General features: G+C 40.9%; 1 protein-coding gene across 2 annotated transcripts; it reads left to right on the top strand.

Moving 5' to 3' along the window:
• The first annotated feature begins 1,809 nt into the window (after positions 1-1,809).
• LOC114446879 (gamma-adducin-like) lies at positions 1,810-20,053 on the top strand. Of its 2 annotated transcripts, none has more exons than XM_028422752.1 (15): positions 1,810-2,139; positions 7,750-7,970; positions 9,321-9,465; positions 10,102-10,253; positions 11,220-11,300; positions 12,472-12,621; positions 12,933-13,076; positions 13,481-13,579; positions 14,131-14,304; positions 15,901-16,161; positions 16,326-16,442; positions 16,725-16,814; positions 17,264-17,387; positions 18,927-19,022; positions 19,184-20,053. In XM_028422752.1, the coding sequence occupies exons 2-15, from the start codon at positions 7,770-7,772 to the stop codon at positions 19,432-19,434; spliced, it is 2,085 nt and encodes a 694-aa protein (XP_028278553.1). In that variant the 5' UTR covers positions 1,810-2,139; positions 7,750-7,769; the 3' UTR covers positions 19,435-20,053. The 2 variants fall into 2 exon arrangements, with proteins under 2 accessions (XP_028278553.1, XP_028278554.1); XM_028422753.1 differs by lacking the exon at positions 1,810-2,139 and adding an exon at positions 6,840-7,077.
• The last annotated feature ends 927 nt before the right edge of the window (positions 20,054-20,980 follow it).

The raw sequence follows: 20,980 nt of genomic DNA, 5'->3' as shown, positions 1-20,980 counted from the left end.
TGTGGAGTTTCTATAAGCCACTGTGCCGGAAGAAAACATGTTATTTTTGTCATATCTGTTATGTCATTATACCTGACATGCTCCCTGGTTCACTGCATGATATCCTGTTCCATCCAATTTTTGTGATCATGTCACCACTTCTTCAGGTCATATCTTCTATGACCTGAAGAAGAGCCTTCATAGATCCAATGCTGGTACACTCTTGAATGAGCTAAAGGCATTTTCAACATGTTGTATAATAACAAATAATAACAACATCAGGCCAAAGATATCTATGTTAGCATGCAATACAACTACTTGCTACCCATATCCATGTGTAGTACCACTATGGGAAGAAGGAACAAGAAGCAACATAGCCCAGACAGATAGTGATCATTCAGCAACCAGCCTGATGATGATCTGTTGAATAGGTGACACCATATTGGTGCCTTTCCTGTGGGAACAATGCTCAATACTAAATGGATCCATAGCCCAGAAACAAACTATCATGTACAGCTTTCTCTCCAATGCCTGCTCTCTGAACATTTCCATTCTTTGACTTCTATAAATAACAGCCTTGCATGATATCCGACTTACACTCATCACTGAGAAACTATGGAATGTTTTTTACAAATGTGAAGAAAAAAACCCTCCCAGCCCAACACAGAGACACACACACAGAAAGAGTGACATTTTCTGCCTGTACCACATGAGCTTCCTATTTTCTTGATTTTCCAGATAGCTGGTTGAGCCTGTACAAAACTGAAACGAAGGAGAGACACCACAAGAGTGTCTGTGACAGGAGGAGAGACACTGGAGGCGAGGTGACATCCTTTACGTGTCATTGTGTTTGCCAAGTCCTCACTAGATGGCAGTGTCGTGTTGGAATATTGCTTGACAAGTCTCACTAGACATGTCATCATTTTTGGATCTTTTTTTACTGTGTGTGTCTGTGTGTGTGTGGTGTGTGCAGGTATAACAAAAATGCAATAAGAGTTTCTCTATAGAGAAATTTTCTGAGTCTTACCACATGGATGTTTATTTTAATAACTGGCATTCATCAGTCTGTGACCTTTGACCTGCCTGGGCATGCTCTGTGACTGTGGGGCCGTCCTGTGGGTGTGGTTCAGTGATTGCAGAAAGCTCAGGAAATGAATGTTTTATCAGCCTGTACAAAGACAGCAACAACAGCAATGTAGTGGGTGGGAAAAGGAGAAACGTCTAAATTTAACCCATCAGCTGATGCCAAGTCAAATAAAATCACCAGCGGTCGTTTCCTGTCGGTTTCACTTCCAAAACATCTGGAATTACATCGGACAGATAACATCGATGTTTACTGAGAGCGTAAATATTATAGCAGAGCCTTGATATCGTAAGAAAGGGAATTTACACGTTGAAGTTGACGCTGTTGTTGTTTCTGGAGGTCTGTTATCATGATCAGACAAACAATCACGGGCAGGCAGTTTGCTCATTTGCCATTAGTTTTTCTTTATGCACAAATGGAAGCACACGGTCTACAGCATGTAATTGAGCTTCTCTACAGCTCTAACATGCACACATTAGAAGGCTGATATATTCAGGTGGTGCAGTAAAGAGGGAGAGCAGCACGTCCTACTCATTCACTGCAAGTGAGTATGTGGGAGGAGGTGAGAGCAGGCTAGTGTTCACTCTGAGCAATGCCCTCCTCGAAAGCAACATTTAGAACATGAGGCACACTCAATATGCAGAGGAAAAATATGCCTGGTAGGAGATTAGTGCAGTTAGATACAAAAAAATGTGATCTATACTTAATAAAAAGCACCTTTAGAAATGTTAATTAACTAAATCAAATGTGATTCAGGAAAATTATCAAATACATATGCCGGGTGTGGAGGCAGATATTGTCCCTCCCTTTTTTTCTCACAGTCTGGTTCCATCTCCAGAACCTCCTCTGTCAACCCTTCCTGCTTTCCTATGAGAATAGTCAGCGGCTGTCACAGAGGAGCTAAGGGAGTTCAGGAGATCAGAGGCAAAGACGAAGTTGCTGCTCTTCTGGGAAACCAGATGACCCTCTTCAAAGTGATAATGTAAACAGCTATCTAGCCACGTCTGGAACTGTGGGAGTTTGAAATAATACGTGAAGAATTCTTCAGCAGGATAAGTGTGAAAACTGCCAGCAATGTAAGTTGTATTCATTTTACCTTTTTTTATCTACAGAAGCAGGCATTTGCTCGAGCTTTGATCAAAGCAAATCAGTTATATGGCATGGGGAAATGTTGTGATATGTTGGCTTTGAAGCTTTTTTGGAAAGTACGAGGCTATTTTCATACTTCATGATAACTGATAAAGGAAACTTTACAGAATTTTCTTTCTGTATACTGCTTATAAAACACCAAGTCATGATAGATTTTTCTTTTTTTTGCCTTAAGACTTTTTGTGTCTGTTTCTATTACATTTTATTACAGTGTAGCAGATCTTCATCCCAAAAACTGGCCTGTCTGCAGCTGCACTGTCAGCTCCAGCTGCAGAGGCTTCAAACATCTGCTTTCAATTAATGTCACCCACTAGAAACATTACTCTGAACAAGCATTTGTTGACTTTAGATGTGGAGCTGGGGCAGCACAGGATTTCATAATATGTGTGCCTGGTGATGTGAGTTACAGACAGCCATAAAACTGGAAAAGGCAGGTCGTGACCCAAACCGCTTTCACCCCACTGACTGTTCTTCTCACAGTTTAAACTTTATGTTGTCATCAGCTCTCCAATCGGTGGGTAATAAATGACCAACACTGAACCAACTCTTTTATATTGATTTAAATGTGACAACATACAATGGCTCTGTCAGCCAGACCGCCACCACAGCCTCAATTAAAGCCTACCACAACCACTCAATCTCCAACATGGAGGCCGTCCAAAGACAACCACTGCAAGGACTGTTGCTCCTCCACTTTAACAAAGTCTGCATCTGCACACTACTTCAATGTGTGTGTGTGAGATTATATGTGTGTGTGTTGATGCACTGAAGGCACCAATCCAACTGTAACAATGTAAATTGTTTCAGGTTCAAAGTGTGCTCTGTTGTTGCCACCCACCCTGCTGAGGGGGTGTAGTGAAGCCATTTTTAGCATGTGGTGAAGTGACATATATATCTGTGTGGAGTTAGCAAAACAATGGCATTGTTTAAAGGCAAGTTTTCTTCTCTTTCAAAACCTTTGTGTGCAAGTCTAGCTGAAAGCCAGTGTACCTGGAGCACCAGTGTAGGCGAGTTGTTGTTTTCAGAGGGTAAAAAACAGTTTAATCTACCACACGGCAAGCGTCCATTAAAACTTTGTTTGTGCATTAAACAATGTACTGATCACCTGTGTGAATTGCAGCAAAACAGAAAACTGTCAGCATGATAGATTGACTGAGTTGAGAACTAGGGATGTTGTTCTAATGGTCTAAAAGCTGAGAAAATGCTTGCAATCTACTCCATGGTGTTTTAACCCTAACAACTCCTTGATGTAGCTCTTTCCTCTTCAGGAACGCAAACTATCTTCACGTACTCTCTATGGTTCACATCATTAATCAGGATTTCTAATCTGTGCTCTGGCCAGTTACTTCAGATAACATGACTTTGTGCATCAGCAATAGCTGCAAATGGAGCTAGTAGCTAACTTGTAAGACTTCTCCTTCTACCAACTGGTGGCAATAATATGAATTTTGATTTTTAACATGATATAAAAACAGTGACTTAAAAAAAATGTGTCTCGTAGAAGTGCTTATCTGGAAGGTGATGGGCTGGCTCAGGCAACTGAGAGGGTAACATTTCAAACATTCCAGCGGATGGAGAAAAGAGAGTTGTGATTTGTGCCTTTAAGGAGATCTATACCGAGTGTCTTTACTCAATAAAGATATACAAGAAGCTTTACCTTTGTGCTCTTGTTACATCGACCAAGGCTGCAGGATTAATCAATCTTAAGAGGAGAAAGTTCTCCTCAGTGTAGGAGTTTTCATGCTATGTGCAGATAACAACACCCTCCTGTCTGTAAAAGTGCATGTTATCTGGCACCCATTCACTCTCCTCTTACTAATTTTGCCTCAGACAGCATAAGCAACGGTTACCATGGCAACTATGTTTGCACGGACCTAAAAGTTGCCACCACCATCCTCCAGCCAGATTAGTCATCATATAAATATTAGCAGGTTCTGATTAGCAAGAATAAACCTGTATACTGTCTTTAACAAGAACACTGCAATAAAGGTCCCACAGTATTTATAGTGTTCTCAGTAATGCTGTGGTTTTTGTTCCTGCAGTGTGTCGTGCTGGCTGAATTTAGACTACCATCCTCTTTCTGACAGTTTGAACAGCAGAGAGGAGATTCTGCAGAGACAAACTTTTTTTTTCCCATTGCACAAGGTTTTACAGCTGTAAGAGGACCGGATCTGATTTAACCAGGACACACTGAAGCAAAACAGCATCAATGATTGTCTGGTTTGACATGATCCAGTGTTACTATAGATAAACATGTAGATAAAGCAGTCTAAAACAAATAAACCAAAAAGAAATATGCCAAATAATGAGCCATGATTTTTTTGTTTCAAAATAACAAATGCTACCTGCACTAGAATATATTTACACTACATTAAAATATATAATATATTTTTTTTTGGAAAATGACTCATATAACAGGATAAAAGACCCTAAAAGAAAGAACATTATGCAGAGTAGAATTAAGAGCTCTTTGGTTCTTTTTCAGTGTGGGTAAAAGCCCCAGCCTCATGCATCAGGCAATGAAGAGAGACATTGGTCCCAAGCCAAAGTCACAAAATCACATCTTGTCCAGAGTATAATTATACAGGTTGGTTGATGGATGATGTCTAAATCACCAGCACTATAGTTCACAGTGTTTAAATTCTAAGATGCCATTGCCACAGAAACAATAGCAGCAACAACAGTGTCTGCTGCTGTCTGCAGGGGGACGTATGTGATTCAACCTTCAACCTACTTATATAATCAACTATCTGTGGCTATCTGTGCTTCTTAAAGAAAAACTCCATCGACTTTTTCTTGCTCAGATAAAAGATCAAACTCAGAGTGAACTTCATCCAACCCATCAGAGGCAGAAATGGGACCTATTCACAGGTCATAAGGAGGCATCATGTATCCCTCTTGTTTTAACATGCTCTGCCTACCACAGAGCCAGACCCCTTCCTGAAGCTCAGCTACCTGACACTGATCCTCAATCTTAATGCTGATGTCTTGGAGTTTGCTCCTCTCAGCGAAGGCAGTTTGGTCTGTTTGACTGTTTTTCATAGTTGGTGGTGTCAAATAACTTTCCTTTGTATAAATCTACTTGTGCCAATATTTCTAAGAGTAACTTAATTTATCCACCAAGTATTTGGCTGCATTCTGAGGTTGTTTGTGGTGGAGAAGCTGGTTTGTGACAAGACAAAGGGTGCACCTTTATTTGTGGACATCAATATCCTCAGCAGTGTCTATGTGTATGAATGAGACGATGGCTAATAACACCTGACATTTTGGCCAATGCTTTCAAGATAGACTGCCCTGGCTGATAAGTTCAAACGGTCAGCAGGAATGCAGGAGCTGAGAGGTGGGAGGATGTTGTGCACAGCAGACATTTAGGCTTGCATGTGGTTTCAGTGGGAACTCTGCCAGAAAACAGGGCAGCAGGGTTACGGCAGGGTTGGAGGGGGGGGGCTAGTGGGGTCCACACTGCTCTGGAGTGAGAAAGTTCTGCTTTTCATTACATCAACCCATATGTCCACATTGCCCCGCCTCTCAGACTCCACATTCTGTTTCCTGGAATTGTTATGTCAGCCAGTGATCCAGTCCTTCCCACTCTTACTCCCCATATCTAGATATTTGTGCCTGATTGTGTGTGATTAAAAGGATAATAACTCTGCAGGCTGGCAGGAGTTGTGTGCTGTGAAAATGAGAGATTCCAGAGATGCTTAATATGGAGTAGCCTACATTTCAATATTGCCACAAGACCCTTTTTTAAAGAGAGTCTAACCGGAAAGGCAGAAATAAAGAGAGAGGTGGCAGGAAGAAGAGGGATTCCTGCTCTTTTTAAGATAAATCTGCACCGCATCATGTTCACTTTGATGTTAAATCTTCTCTTTGCCAATTAGGAGAGAATAAAAACAGTATGGAACTGCTTTGGAATAAAGCAAAAGGCTCAATTCTGAATGGGTTATTTTCACATATTTTCAGTAGATGAACATGAATGATTTACAAAGTTTCTCATATTTTACCATTAGGTATGATATGATGTGAGTCCGTAGCGTTGTGTGTATCGATATATCAATATCAGTTATACCAGTGTGGTTGAGCTTGTGCATAATAAAGATGTATTCACATCACCATCACATCACCCAAACCATTGTGCTTGTTGATAATCAGAAATAGTTGTCTAACAGCTGCTTTTAATTGCTTTGTGTACAAAAAACATCTTATATTATGGGAAACTTTCAGAGGGAGACACTTGCCTCGTCTTTGAAGCGGCGTGTTTTGGTTTGGCTGGGCCACAGAGCTTTGATAAAACTCTTCTGTGCTGCTGTGGGAACACAGGAGCCTCAGTTACTCATGCAATGAAGAGGCAGGAGTTAATTAATCACACGTACACACACAGAGATAGAGAGGTAGCCAAAAAAAATCACTATTTTTTTCCTGCAAATCCTCACTAAAAAACTCTACACATCGAGATCCTTCCGGGATGTTAGTGTTAGGAGATAAAACAGGAACAAGGTCGCTGCAGCGTGGTTGGAGAGAGCGACTCCTGAGGGGCCGTTCTTTTGTCCCGCTGAATACACACACGGCCTGGTGGGTGGATAAGTTAAGTCACATGGTCACTTTTCCTTTTTCCCACACAAACACACCCACAGCCTCCTCCATGCAGCCTCTCTTCACTCTTCCACTCACTACTCACCCACAGCGGGCAGTCTGCTCCGTCTGGATACTGTAGCTGCACAAGCTTTTATTTTTTATTTTATTTATTTTATTTTTAAACACAATGTATGCGAATCAGGAATAACATCCGCGTGCTTCTCCTCCACGTTTCTGAAGCCTCTGTCGGATACATTCGACCTCACGTCGCCCGCACTACTTTGTTTCAGGTAATTTTAAACTTACAGTAGGAGTTTTACTCTTGTTCTCCCTTTGTGTGTTGTTATTGTGCTTATACTTCGTGCTTTCCCTCCTGTATCACTTTCTGAAGTGCAAATGGTTTAAAGTTGTAATTTGATGCCGTGCAGTCGTTGGGTAACATGCTGCTGCTGTTAAACCAGCAATAAAAGAATGCATTTCATTCTCTGGCCTAACAGTAAAGTAGTCCTGGCTCTTTCTGCCTCCACCCCCACATCCAGGTAACACTGCAGCACCAACAGCTCTTCAGCTCATTTACATGCGGCCTACCTTTGTTTACTGTTGAACCCGCTCTGTGTACATATAGTGTAGAGGGGGAAAGTGTTGCTCCTTCCATCCACAAAAAAAGAGATAAACTTTGCTGCTAAAAGCAAACAAGGAATCTAAGCAAACAGTTGTGTGTTTGTCTAGAGGTAAGATGTTCAAATTGTTATTACCTTGCACTTATTTCACAGCAGCTGTGACTAACTTTTCATTTTTCTCCTCACAAAGCTGCATCAATCACATCACAATGTTCGCCTCTCTCTCCTGTCTCCGTCTCTGTAATTACATGAGTCACCATACAGCATCTTTTCAGCTAAAACAACATGTTGCCTTGACAGCCTGAATGTGAAGTAAACTGATGTTTCCCGCTCTCCTTTCAGAGTAACAGTACGAGGCCAACATGAGTCTGGTGCACATGAGGCAGACGGCAGGGTCTCTGACCCTGTCCCTATCCAGCAATGACTCCAAGGAGCGCTACTTTGACCGTGTGGACGAGAATGACCCCGAGTACCTGCGGAGCAAGAACATGTCACCGGACCTGAGGCAGGATTTCAACATGATGGAGCAGAAGAAGAGGGTCACCCAGATTCTGCAGAGTCCAGTAAGTAGCCCACAGCTCCATATTAGTCCCCTCCTACACACAAGCTCTCACCAAATATGAGTAATAAGAAGACAGACAGGCAAACCATTCCTTCACTCAGTACTGATCCTAGTGTGGAGACCGTCTCGTATTTACCACTGTATGTTTGTTTCATTACTCTGACACACCAGGGCTCATCTTTCTGTTACATCACAAATTGAGGATGATAAAACCGGGACTGAATTTTCACATTTTTTGGGAGGTAGAAATAATAAATAGAGATACAGATATTTGTTAAAATATGCGGTGAGGACACCATACAGCAAAATGGTTGCAATGACACAGATGGAGCAGCTCTGACAAGTCCATGAAAAGTAATCCTTTTGGCTGGTATCCTGCTTTCGTGTGCACTGAGGTCAACTTACTAAACTTCAGCTAATATCATTATCCTACCTCAGGACTCTGTGTTCTTGGAACAGCATTTTCCTTCATAAAAAAACTCTTTGAAGTTGGATTTATTATTCAGTTTAGATGGCAGCAATCAAACAAGATGGTGTGTAGTGTACTGTGTGCCTGTTCCCACCGAACTTAGTTTGTGGAAACTTCAGGAAGTGCAGGGTGCCATTTTCATTCGCAGTCCAACCTTTATGGCTCTCTGTCATCCACCTGGCTCTGTGTAATGTAGATTTCATTAAGACTCTCCTTGTACCCATCAATTTGCTTTTACTAGAGCAACAATGGTGCACACACTGAACAATCAAAGTAAATGAACATTACACAGAAAGGTGTTTCTATTATTTAGTCTACCCTCATCAACAAAAGAGGGGTGGATAAAATATTATTTGCATTTGTATATAATATCAGTGTAGTGTGACAGTGACAAACAGCGTTGCAGTCTGGTTAGATGAAGCGTGAGGAGGTGCAATAAATACATGCCAATGAAGTGCATGGAAATAAGACGAGCCCACACTCATCTGCGATTGCATAACGGATCCAACAAGTGGAACTCATCTCATCACCATGGGAACCGTGGTCGGATGAAACAGAATGCCAGAGCTTAGCTGCAGCTCAGATGAAAATAGTGCCGTTTTAAGACTCACTGGCTACTCTTGATGCGAAATAAAAGATGGTGAGGTTTAATTCTGATTCCCCTTTTTTTTCTAATGGACCCCCTTTTCACAGACACACAAAGCTTTTTAAGCAGTCTCAAGTGATTTGTGTACAGATGTAATAAAGAATGTAGTCCTATCCTGAGAAGGTGCTGGAATGAGGTCAAGGTTAGGATGTAGGTTGCTAAGTAATTGTAGTTTTATGAGGGTGTTTGTGTCACCTCTTCTCTCTCTGACTGAAAGTTGTTTTTTTTGTTTACAGGTGTTCAAAGATGAGTTGGAGGGCCTGATCCAGGACCAGATGACAAAGGGCAACAACCCTACAGGCCTCCTGGCCCTGAGACAGATTGCTGACCTGGTCATGGCGAGCACCTTGGGAGGGGCTGGCCCCTTGACTTCGCCCATCAGTGAGTAGCAGTGTGTGTGTGTGTAAATATACCCATCTCCCTTTGGGCCTTATTGTCATTCAGTGTGTATCGTCTGTCTGTGGCATTATGCAGGCTGAATATCTTCATTGTGGGAGACTGAATTGTCAGACTCTTGTGACACTGAACAACCCTGAAACAGCAGAAAAGGCAGAAAGTTGTTAACAGCATTCTTCATTGTCAGTGTTTCCATTAGGCAGCCCCCATGACCAATCTCAGTAATGAATTACTGCCGGTTTGCATTGCTGATTATGTTAGCATGACCTGTTCGCCTCGAGGTCACAGCACTCATTTATGTTAGTTTGACAATTAAACTGTAAAGTGCCTCGGAAATGTCACAGGTAGAAAATGGCTTTTGAGGCAGACCTTTAAAAGAGCTAAAGTGGCTGTAAAAGATGAGCTCCAGTATCATTAAATGCCCTTATATGGTCATACAGTCCAAAAATATCCTTTAGTTTCATGTTGGGAATTCTGAGAAAGGCCTTTTTTTAATCTTCAGCTGCGGAGTCTTCCCTGAGATGTCTAACTTTATATACACAGCGGGAACAACAATGTAAACACCCTTTTGAATGTTTTGCATGCATGGCTCTTCACTGACGATGTTATGTCTTGTGGCAGGCATTGGGACGGTGACTCCAGTCAATGACTTGTACGGCATCGAGTCTCCTGCTTATGCCAAAGGGGAAAAACAGAGTCGCTGCAGGCTGGCCAGCCTCTACAGGCTCGTTGACCTCTTCAGCTGGTCTCGTTTTACAAGCTCCTACATTACTGTGAGTACAACTGCACAATCACGCTCCAGTGCACGCCTGCTTGTGTATGCAGCACAGGGTTTGTGTTTCTTTATGTGAGCCTTGTGTTCTCTGGCTCTCGGAGGTCCTAAAGGGAGAATACATCTCCATTTTCTGATGTCATGCTATATCATTGAATGGTTTGTGAATATATGCTTCCCAGCTGTGAGAATTCACAGTGCAATATTTGACGAACCTCTGAAATGTGAAGATGTAAAGTTCCGATTTTCCCCAAAGACAGAGCCTAGATAATTTTATCATCCCACATGCTGATTTTTGAGTTTTTCAGAGTAAAGAGAGCTTTTCTCTGTGGTTTAAAAGTTTCCATTCAATGAAATGGTCCTCCCTGCTGCGAGCAGCTGCTAACCCAGCTTAAAAAAAAAGCCGAGCAGAAGAAATGTAGGTTTGGACCCGGTGCAGGTGATGCAGTCCCAAGCTGACAGCTCTAAGCAGTGTCAAGTTCACGGCTGGCATTAGAGTGCGTCTCCAGTGACCACTTGTGATCAGATCACAGTTAACCACTTTATATGCAAATACACACATAGCCTTTAGATCGTTTGGGAAGCATCCACATTCTCAATAATGTCACAGCTGCAGAGATACTGCTGACACAGTGAAATGGATAAGTCTGCCTAATAAACAACCTATATCGTACAAAAATACAGCAATCAGACTTTTACTAGCTGTACAATAACAAATAAAATCAACAGTAATAAAGGAGCTCGGCACCTAAAAGTTTCAATTTGAGGTAATAAATGAAGTTACTGCTGATGTGCTACATGTGCACGTTGCTTCAGAGGTGATCTTATGGACCTGCTGTCTAATGCTAATCTGACTTGCTAGATAGAAAGCAGAGGCCCTTTGATGAAGTGTCTTTTATAGCTACCTTATGTTATGTGTTTCACCATTTGTTTTGATGTTACTGATGTGTTGCTCATTCTGTCTCAGGTGCGCTTCAGTAAAGAGCAGGACCATGTCCTTATTTGTCCACAAGGCCTGTCTTTTGCTGAGGTGACAGCAGCAAATTTGGTGAGTGCAATTTAATGTGCCATTTTCAACTTATGAGCGACATTTTATTGTTGTGGTTTTCAGTGTTTTGGGTGAAATTACAAACAGTAGTGTCGCCGATAATCCTCTAAATGAATGTGATCATAAAAGTAAAGGGAAGGCTGTGTAAGTGCAGTGAGACTGACAGTTATTTCACTGTGAATGAGCAGCCACCTGAAAATGTCAACAATGTTGTCAGCCACATCTGATAGTTATGCTGTCTCTGTGTTCAGCATACATAAAGACACACAGAATGATCAGCGCATTTAAATGTCTTAATGCATATGGAGTTCAAAAACCTCAGTTTCTCTTTTTCGACATCTTTGATTCAAAATAATAAAAGCTTTTAGTTTTTCAGTTTCAACTTGTCAAAGAGTGTTTAGATTGACCTACTATGGCCCCTTTCAGACATGCACTCTGTTCCATTAACTTGACAGCCGCTGAATGTTTCATATCTGAATGAGAGTCCATGGTCACTTTTGTATTTTTTTTATTTTTTTTAAAAAGGAAGACTTCTGCTAATAGGTCAGTCCTATTTTACACTTTTAAGTCTGAACCACCATAAAAGGGAAGGGAAGGCTGTCTCTATCCAGGAGGATACATGAGGACAGGATAGCATTGAGCCATGTCTAAATGTCGCTCTGATACTGCAGTAATGTTACGTATACCGTGTCTCAAAGGTTTAATAGTATTTTTTTATTTTGCTTTTAGGATTTTAAAATGAATATTAATCTCGATTTTTGTGGATAAAATGCAGGGAGGCTATTACTATCAGATTGCATCAGTAGTGATTTACACAGTGAGGCCAAAGTACTTTAAAGGCACTCTGGAGTCTTTAAATGCTGGTAGAGTGAGGGCATGATTTTAAAAATAGGTGTGGATCCATGTTTTTTTGTGTGATATACACAAAGTTACACACACACACAAAGATGTGCAATGCATGCTGCATATCTCCAAATGCCAGTGAAGAACGTTGCATATTATCCATAATATTTTAAACACAAACATGTTTGCAAGGCCTCCGGATGCATACATTGTAAAATTAATGAACTTTGTAAAAACACTCTGCAGGGTACATTTTAATGGTTCGGTTATGCTGGATATAATTACCTATACTATGGCTGTATTGTTTGTGTTTTTCTGCCACATGCAGGTGAAAGTAAACATAATCGGTGAAGTTGTGGACCAGGGTTCTACTGATCTCGGCATTGACCAATTTGGATTCGCACCACATGCCGCCATTTACTCCATGCGCCCTGATGTGAGATGTATCATCCACATACACACCCCAGCTACAGCTGCTGTAAGTTTGCTTCAGGCTAATATTAAATGAGCTTCATTTTAATCACCGCATAAAAGCTGCTCCTAAATGCTTATTTTGCACCAAAAAAAGGAGAAAGCTGAATTAAAGGCGGCCCCCTGCATGTGCGGTTGCTTCAGATGCAGACACCCTGTAATGCATTTTTACCACTTCCTTTGAAGCCTGCCTGTAAAATGCACAGCACATGATGGACATCGCTGTGTAAAGTTTTATTTGTGCCTGATAGCAAAAAAGGTGTGCCTCTATTTAGATGCTGGCACATCACAGTCTTTTGCTTTATCCCGTGCTAACAGGTGTCCTCCATGAAATGTGGAATCATGCCCATTTCCCAGGAGGCTTTGCTTCTGGGAGACGTGAGCTGCTTTGGTTTCCATGGGAGCCTGGATAATAAAGAGGAGAAGGTGGAGTTTCAGAAAGCTCTAGGACCAACTGCCAAGGTACTGTCAAGCCAAGGCACTCCATTAGTGGCAGGCTAACTTTCACATGGAACAGAGGAGGCTTTCAACAGCTTGAAAATAGAACTTCAGTTATTATAGTTAACTCCATTTATCTGCTTATATCAGACTATCTGCTCCAGTTAGTTAGTAAATGTAGATTAATGTAAGAGCAGCATGATTACATGTTTTTGTACACAGGTCACAGCTTTACATATTTAATGATATTGTTATTTACATACTGACAGATCGCTTAGCACGTTAAAAACAGAATATTTTACTATTTTGGAACAAAACCACATCTGTCACCTAAAGGTGAGCAACGAGAAAAGTAGCTAAAATTTTAACAACAGACATAAAACAGCAGTGGAAAACAGAACAGTTGACATTTACTCTGTGTTTTTCAGGTAATGATCCTGAGGAACCATGGTCTGCTGGCTTTGGGAGAAACAGTTGAGGAAGCTTTTCACTATGTGTATCACTCACAGCAAGCCTGTGAAATCCAGGTACGAAAACATGACTTTTGGTCCTGCATGGTAAAGAAGGGTAATTGCTCCACTTAGGTCAAACAATTTGTAAACTGGAGTGTGGCCTTTACACACCCTTGACACTTTGTGCGTATGAATCAGTAATGTCACTTTTCATCGCTCACTTGTAGAATTGTTTTTTTTCCCTCCATGAGTCAGACTGATAGAACAAAATAGCATCTCGAGCATGCAGTATGTTTGAACAAGTATAAGTCAAATATGTAATGTAGAGAGACAGGTGGAACTGTATTTCCACTGCGTCTGGAGGAAATTTGTTTTTGACACATGTTTTCAATTCAGTTCACATATAATTACACTACATGTATTTTGAAATAAAGATCCTGCTCTATCTAAGAAGTGCAAATATTGAACAAAATGAATGTTCTCTCTAGTTTGAAATAGTTGCATTTTAATGAATGCATAAGGGAAATCTTCAGTGCATAGAATAATAATTTGGCTTGTTTCACGTGTGAAGTAAAACAAAAATTGTATTGGGGGGTACGGTCTTTTAAACGGATGCCTTTCTTTAGGTGAATGCTTTGAGGTGCTCAGGCGGCGTGGACAACCTTGTGCTACTGGACAGGGAGAAGTTTAAACCGCTGACGCAGGGAGTGGCCGCTGCTGGGGTGGTGATGGACAACGAGGTCAAATGGAAAGTGGGCGAAGCTGAGTTTGAATCCCTTATGAGGATGCTGGACAACCTGGTGAGTGAACCTTGACCTGTGACTTTTACCCATGATTCTTTTTGAGTTTCCTGTCTCAGGCGCTTCCTCGGGAAGCGTCTGATTAGAGAAGACAATGAAACATTTGAAAATGATTTGTGGAATTGAATCATATCATGTTGAAAAAGGTTTATCTGGGGTAGATGTGAACTCCGTGTTAAGCACAGGGATCCATGGCTAGCAGGCTTGTTCCACCCTCAAGATTTCTTTGCCCTGAAAATTCACACACCCTGCTATTATAACAGCACTGATAATGGCCAGCCTCTCACATGTTCTGTGGACACTGTCAGACTGTCTGTTCGAGCGTGCTGCTCACTAACAACTGTGGCTGGAGCTGGCTGCAGCTGGGTTAGCTCTGTGTGATCATGGCTCGCCCACCCTCTCAATCATAGTTTCCAGATGGCGAGGCATGCTGTGGGCAGTTAGAGCCGCGGAGACCACAAAATCCATTAGTGTAAGGACTCTACTGCACTCAATTTGGAAATGGGAGTTGGCATTTTCTCCAAGACACTGGTGCTACAAATGCCACTACAGTCGTTTCAACCGGAGGTCTGACCTTCCATGCCAGAAGAAAAGAGTTTACAACTTGTGGTGATGACAGAAATTATTCCAAACAAAGACAACAGCTCAGACCACTAAAGGTCACGGCTAATAATACAGGAGAAAGAAGATGATTTAGACTGAGGCCTATGCACCTGTAAAAATGACAAAAAGGGACAGGCTGTGTGTCTTTTCTAAACCACTGGGCTTGTGTTCCTCTTATAACCAGTGTGAAGTGCTAACATGAGACCAGCGGAAACAAACTGCACAAACTGGGACAGTCTTTGTGCTGTTGGGCATACTATAAAAGATGTACTGCATGTTTCCACGTTACAGTAAAATTCCTCTTTCTCACCATGCTGGCTTTTCCCCCCTGAATTCTCTTTGAGATTACAAAGTAAAACTAAACTTTTGTTTCCTCCTTCATATGCCTTACTTACTGCTTGTATAAGTGACACACATGAACAGTGACTTCGGGGGGCAGACAACATGGAGGAAGGGTAAATGGCACTTTAAGCAATATGTACAGTACTACAGTAGTGACAGTAGTGTTTTCTGTATTTTAATTTCATATTTGGAAACTTGGTTGTGTAGAAAAAAACTATGCTCAGACAGGGGCATTAAAAGGGTTTGTTTCATGTGGCAGGCTTGTCATCTTCCCTTGTGAAAACATACGTTTTTTTTATTGTAGTGATGTTCTGCCAGCTACACTTAGCACGAACTGCAAGTTCCCATCAGTGAAGTATTCTATAGTTGTCTGTATCTCTTGGTCTTTGATGTATTGTTAACAACACACTCCCTCAAACACAAGTTTTATCTTTTCCCTCTGAACTGGGCACATCTGCAAGAATGCTGATTGTATACTGTGTTGTTTAAATATTTAACAGCACTGTGTAAGTGGATCAAGGGCTCTCTGTGTATCTTGTTTATAGGTGATGTCTCATATTTATTCTTATTGTGTGAATACTTACCAGGAAACTCCAAACACTTACAGTAAAACTGTGTTAAATGATGTTTCCTCACTGTTTGACCTGGCAGGGATACAGAACTAGCTACTCGTACCGGAACCCCCTTATCCGTGAAAAGCCTCGGTCTAAGAACGACGTTGAAATCCCCGCAACAGTGTCGGGTGTGCCACAGGAAGACTCTGAGATGGGTCTACGTAGCCCTTTCAAGTTCATGGCACAGAAGCAGCAGAGGGAAAGGACCCGATGGCTCAACTCACCCAACAGCTATTTGAGGGTCAACGTTCCTGAACACTCACCCAGTGGGGATGTCAGCCCCAGGACCAAAACCATGGTGTGTTGACTTGTCAAACTCAGAATTGAATGATATGCTCCTCTGTTATGGTCTCTTAAGAACATGAGGTAGTATTCCATTGTATAAGTCTGCCCTCTTGTGACAAGTTTGATAACTGCGTTCTTTAAACTTTGTTATTAACCTAACTGTATGATCTCCTACAGTGGATGAAGTCATCGCAGCCCGGCAACACAGCTGGCACCCCAATAAAGATTGAGGACCCAAATCAATTTGTCCCACTCAACACTGATCCTACTGAGGTTCTGGACAAAAGGAACCAGGTCAGTAAAAACAAAACATCACATTTTGTACAACATTGACCCCACATGTTTGAACCTGGGCAGCAGAAACTTTTGAGCTTTTCTTAAAAATGCCGCTCAGTGAGCACATCTGCCCATAAGAAATCCTGTAGTATAGAAACTACATCATATGAGTCCAATGAATCGTTCCACTAAACACATCCAACATATGTTTGCAGGTCTAGTATTGTATTACATTAATATTTAATGTCAGACAATCCTGAATCTGTTCTCACATGATTTTGTTCAATACATTTTTTTCAGATAAAGGAACAGCACCGAGGTGACCAGATGACTCCAGGACCAAAATCTCAGTTACTTGCAGGCATTGTTGTGGACACTGTAAAAGGACCAGTAAGTATCATTTGTTATACTTATATAGGTCTCATCTGCACATATACTACAAAATCAATACAGCCACTGAACAGAGAGGCTTTGTGAGTTTTGTCACTGCATCTATACAACTTACATTTAAAAGAATATCAGGAGAACAAACTGTGCAAGAGACAATAAAAAAGACAGTGTCGGTGTGGAGTACACTGTCCCACAGATGTCAATCTACTGTGTATGTATAGATCCTTCCTCTAAGCTGACTTGAAAGTAATATAACAACAACTGCGTGCCTGTTGTATCTGCAGCTGTCCATATCTGCAAGGGAATTTAATCCTGGCCTCAATGTGTCAGTGGAAAACACAGTAACGTCTCTTTGAAACTATTTTCGATTGACAGACAAAAGTGTGCGTGCCATTCAACCAATTACATCACATTTCTATCATATTGATTTATGCTCTCTTCTGGATCAGGCTTTCATCATTGAGGATGAGGAGCAGACCCGCTCTCTTCCCCCCAACCCTTTCAATGAACTCTCAGAGAAGGTGCTGGAAGAATACAAGAGCATGGTGGAGAGGAAGCAACAAGGCCAAGAAGGTACTCATCCTTCATACATTAGCAAACTATTGCTCACTATATAAAACCTGTGTTATTAGCTTGTTTTCCAGGCAGGTAATTGTTTCAGCCTTGAGGAAATGTTGGAACAGCATTAACAAAAATGAGGAGTTTTCTCCATAAAATGCCATCAGGATAAAACTGTCAGTCCATGGTTTCACTCTTCCTTTGAGCTGTGAAGCAGCTTGAAGGGGTGGTGAGAGATGAGCTGCAAAGACATCAGTCCTGTCAAACTCTTCTCGTCTTGGTTATGAGTGTAGACAAGGGAAAAATGTGTGTGCAGAGGGGAAACTTGTCTGCATCAGAGTACCGTCTTTATTTTTCACTTGTCACGATAACTTGCAAAGTCTCATGTTTTCTGTGTTAGTGCCATTAGTGGAGGAGTGGAAGGTCTTTGGTGCTGACTATAATATCTCAAAATGTTTTTGGATCGCACATTAATGGTGAACAGAAGATTTCAATGAACATGTTTATTTCATGACCTTTTATTGTAGTGCCATCATTAGGTTGTGTGTAAAATGTCAACATGAGGCCTTATTCTCTGCAGACATTGTTATTTGTCACAGCAGAATTTACAAGTGTATAAATACAGGCTCAGTTCCATTAAAAGGGAAAAAACCCACTCAGTGCTGTTGCTGTGTTTTGGCAGCAGAAGCAACAAATTCCTCATTCCAGTTTTCTGCCAATATTATACTGCCTACATGCACACAGGCACCTTGAGTAAAATAATCAATAGTTATCTATTATCTCAGATCTGCAGGTCTCGGTTGTCCTTTTTCAGTTTAGCTTTGGCATTTCGAAGAAGGTTGCTAAGTGGACACTTTCCTTAATGTAGCAACTGGACAAATGGGTTCCTCCAAGGTTGGAGTTGGTGATGGTGACAATTAATTCATGGCAGCAGAAGAACAGTTTGAGCAATGGTACCACCAGTTTGCTCTCAGCAGCTCAGTCACTGGATGGTCTTCACGGCCATGCCCTCTTGTGCAGCTAATGCCACTGCAGCCTTGGTCTCTCTCCTCTAGATTTCTTAAAATGAGTACATAAACATGCAACATCTGGACTAGTTTTTCTGGGAACCTGTTGTGAGATCACTTGTTCTTGAAAGAAAAACAGATTATGTAGCTAAGCCACAGAGACACTAAAAACTGTTGTTTATATTATATGCCTAATTGAATATATAAAGTGATCCTCTATGAAGCCATCATTAAGACAAGGATTTAAACGGGTCCAAATGAATTGCCATGAAATTTGAGTCAGACATTTACATATCCCCATCTTAAGATTCGGTGGATGACTCTATTGCTGTGTTTAAAAAATGGCTTTCAAAACACCTCATCTGTGCTCCACTTGATGATGTCATTAGCATGCTAACTTTTCAGTAGCCATCCCTGCGTCCTGACATAAGCATTAGGCTCCAGACACCACTGGCACTAATTACAGTTACTGTATGTGGAGCTCTTTGTTCCTCACTCACGAGAACGTACCAGATGACTGACCTCTGTGACTTAAATCCTATTACAGAAGATGATGATGCCACTGATGCGGATGAGATGACAACATTTGATGGCTCCACTATCTCTCTCTCCCTCTCACCCATAATGACACCAGCTAAACAAGGTAATTCACACATTAATATGTATTTTCAGGTTGTGTAAAAGGACATGAAATTCCTCTAATGTCAGAGATAGTGTAACTCATTATCAGAGCCTTGTCTGTGTGAATGTGCTCCTTGTCTTATCAACATCCCTCTTCATTGACTTGGTTTCACCTGGTGACAGACTCAATACCCAACGGGAAGGACCACCTGGCAGACTTGGAGGAGGATCTGAGCATTGAGGTATCCAAGCTGAGTGTGAGCACTTTGGAGACAGTGGAAATCTCCATAACAACAAAGGAGAAGACGGGGGAGGCTCAGACCCCGGAGAGCCAAAGCAAGTCCCCAAAGAAAAAGAAGAAGAAGTTCCGCACACCTTCGTTCCTGAAAAAAAGCAAAAAGAAGAAGGAGGAGAAGGAGAAGACAGAGGCCTGAGAGCAGTTTCTATAAGCAATGACGGCTTTGAAAACATATAAATTGCCTTTCTTATTTTTCGTTTGTATGAAGGGAAGTGAAATAAGAGAAATGACTTCCAGTAGAGGGTTGTTTTTCGACATTCCGCAAATTCACTCTCATTCACAGCTATTATTCAGTGCGAACGTTTTTCCAAGATGTGTCAGCAGATGGTAAAATTGAAGCTTGTTTTTTATTCCTGCGAGACCTTGTGATTGGAGCGGTTATTACCCATATTTTAATGGGGTTTAAAATGAGACAGGAGACAAGGTTTTTCAGTTCATGAATAAATCAGATTGGACCTGTTACTCTTTTTTTTTTCTTTTTGCACATTGTTGAATGTATACTGACAGCTATAAAGAAAATTAACAATTTTAAAGTTTAACAGTCATGCCAGAAGTGTAACAGTGGCTGGGAATATAAAAGGGACAGTTTAACCTATAATCAACTATTCATAAATTCCCCCATAGCCTGTAGGGCTGCTTATCCATCTAGATTGTATGGTTGTGTGTAAGACTGTAGAAAATGCTTCCTTGGAGATCAGCTTGTGTTGTAAAAAAAAAAAACAAAAAGATCTAAAATGAAAGTGTCTGCAACATACTTGGGAGGATTTTGTTAGAAAACAATCTAGGTGTACGGAGAGCACTGCAGGCCAAAAATAAATATAATTAATGTTTGATTTTAAGGTGAACTGTCCCTTTAAAATTATATGATGGTATAGTCTTATGAGAAGTACGATTTCTATCTATACATAATCATAGTTCTACTTTCTTGTAATAATATATGTTGGTTTATATTATAGGTAGTTCAAGTTAGTGTTTGATAGACTTTACATACTAAATCTCATACTAAAGATGCAGTGATTAATAATAACAGTAATAATTCATATTGTTTTTACATTATGTGGCATTGTTCCCATGGTTGCTGCTTTAACGTACTTGTGAAAAGGAACTGACTGTGACTAACAGGACGAGTACAGCAAAGTGATGATTGTTGCCTGTTGTTTATGAGTTTTACAGAATTGAGAGAAAATCACTTTTGAAGAGGATGTTGACGATGAAAGTGCCAAGTCTGAATAACACAACATTAATGGCTGAGGTTGTCCAAATAGTCTTTTAAAGGCAATACGCTGTGGAAAAGCTTTCTTTGAGTTTGATATTAAAGTATAATAGAGGACCATATATTTACATCCCAGTCAATAATGTGAATGTTTGAACCCAAAGGGAGTGAACTCTCTGCCTTTGTAAATAGTTTTGTTTCTGTGATGTTCTTTTGTTACTCTAAACCAAATGTAATGAAACATAGAGGTGTTACAGTACAATCTAATAACAATATTTTAACACTTCTTTTACTAGTATTGTTTTTTTTATTACCCACCTTAAATAAGCTCTGTTTACAAGTTGTATTTGTGTGCCTAGTTCATGTATTTCTTCTGTTGTTTACATTGCTTGTAGTTTTCTTTTTCCCATGGTGCTTTACATTACATTCACCTTGCTCTTAATACTGCCTTCTGCATAATGTAATAAAA

The sequence above is a fragment of the Parambassis ranga genome, chromosome 15, assembly GCF_900634625.1.
Source record: "Parambassis ranga chromosome 15, fParRan2.1, whole genome shotgun sequence".
NCBI classification, from domain to species: Eukaryota; Metazoa; Chordata; class Actinopteri; family Ambassidae; genus Parambassis; species Parambassis ranga.
The sequence above is the reverse complement of the archived record's forward strand: the minus strand, read 5'-3'. Positions and strand labels throughout refer to the sequence as shown.

What these genes read in the sequence shown, in the direction of transcription:
- LOC114446879 (XM_028422752.1), top strand. Translation starts at nt 7,770, where the DNA reads ATGAGTCTGGTGCACATGAGGCAGACGGCAGGGTCTCTGACCCTGTCC. An exon ending in AGGTGACAGCAGCAAATTTG is followed by an intron (nt 11,301 to 12,471) that starts GTGAGTGCAATT and finishes TGCCACATGCAG; the next exon opens with GTGAAAGTAAACATAATCGG. An exon ending in GAAGCAACAAGGCCAAGAAG is followed by an intron (nt 17,388 to 18,926) that starts GTACTCATCCTT and finishes ATCCTATTACAG; the next exon opens with AAGATGATGATGCCACTGAT.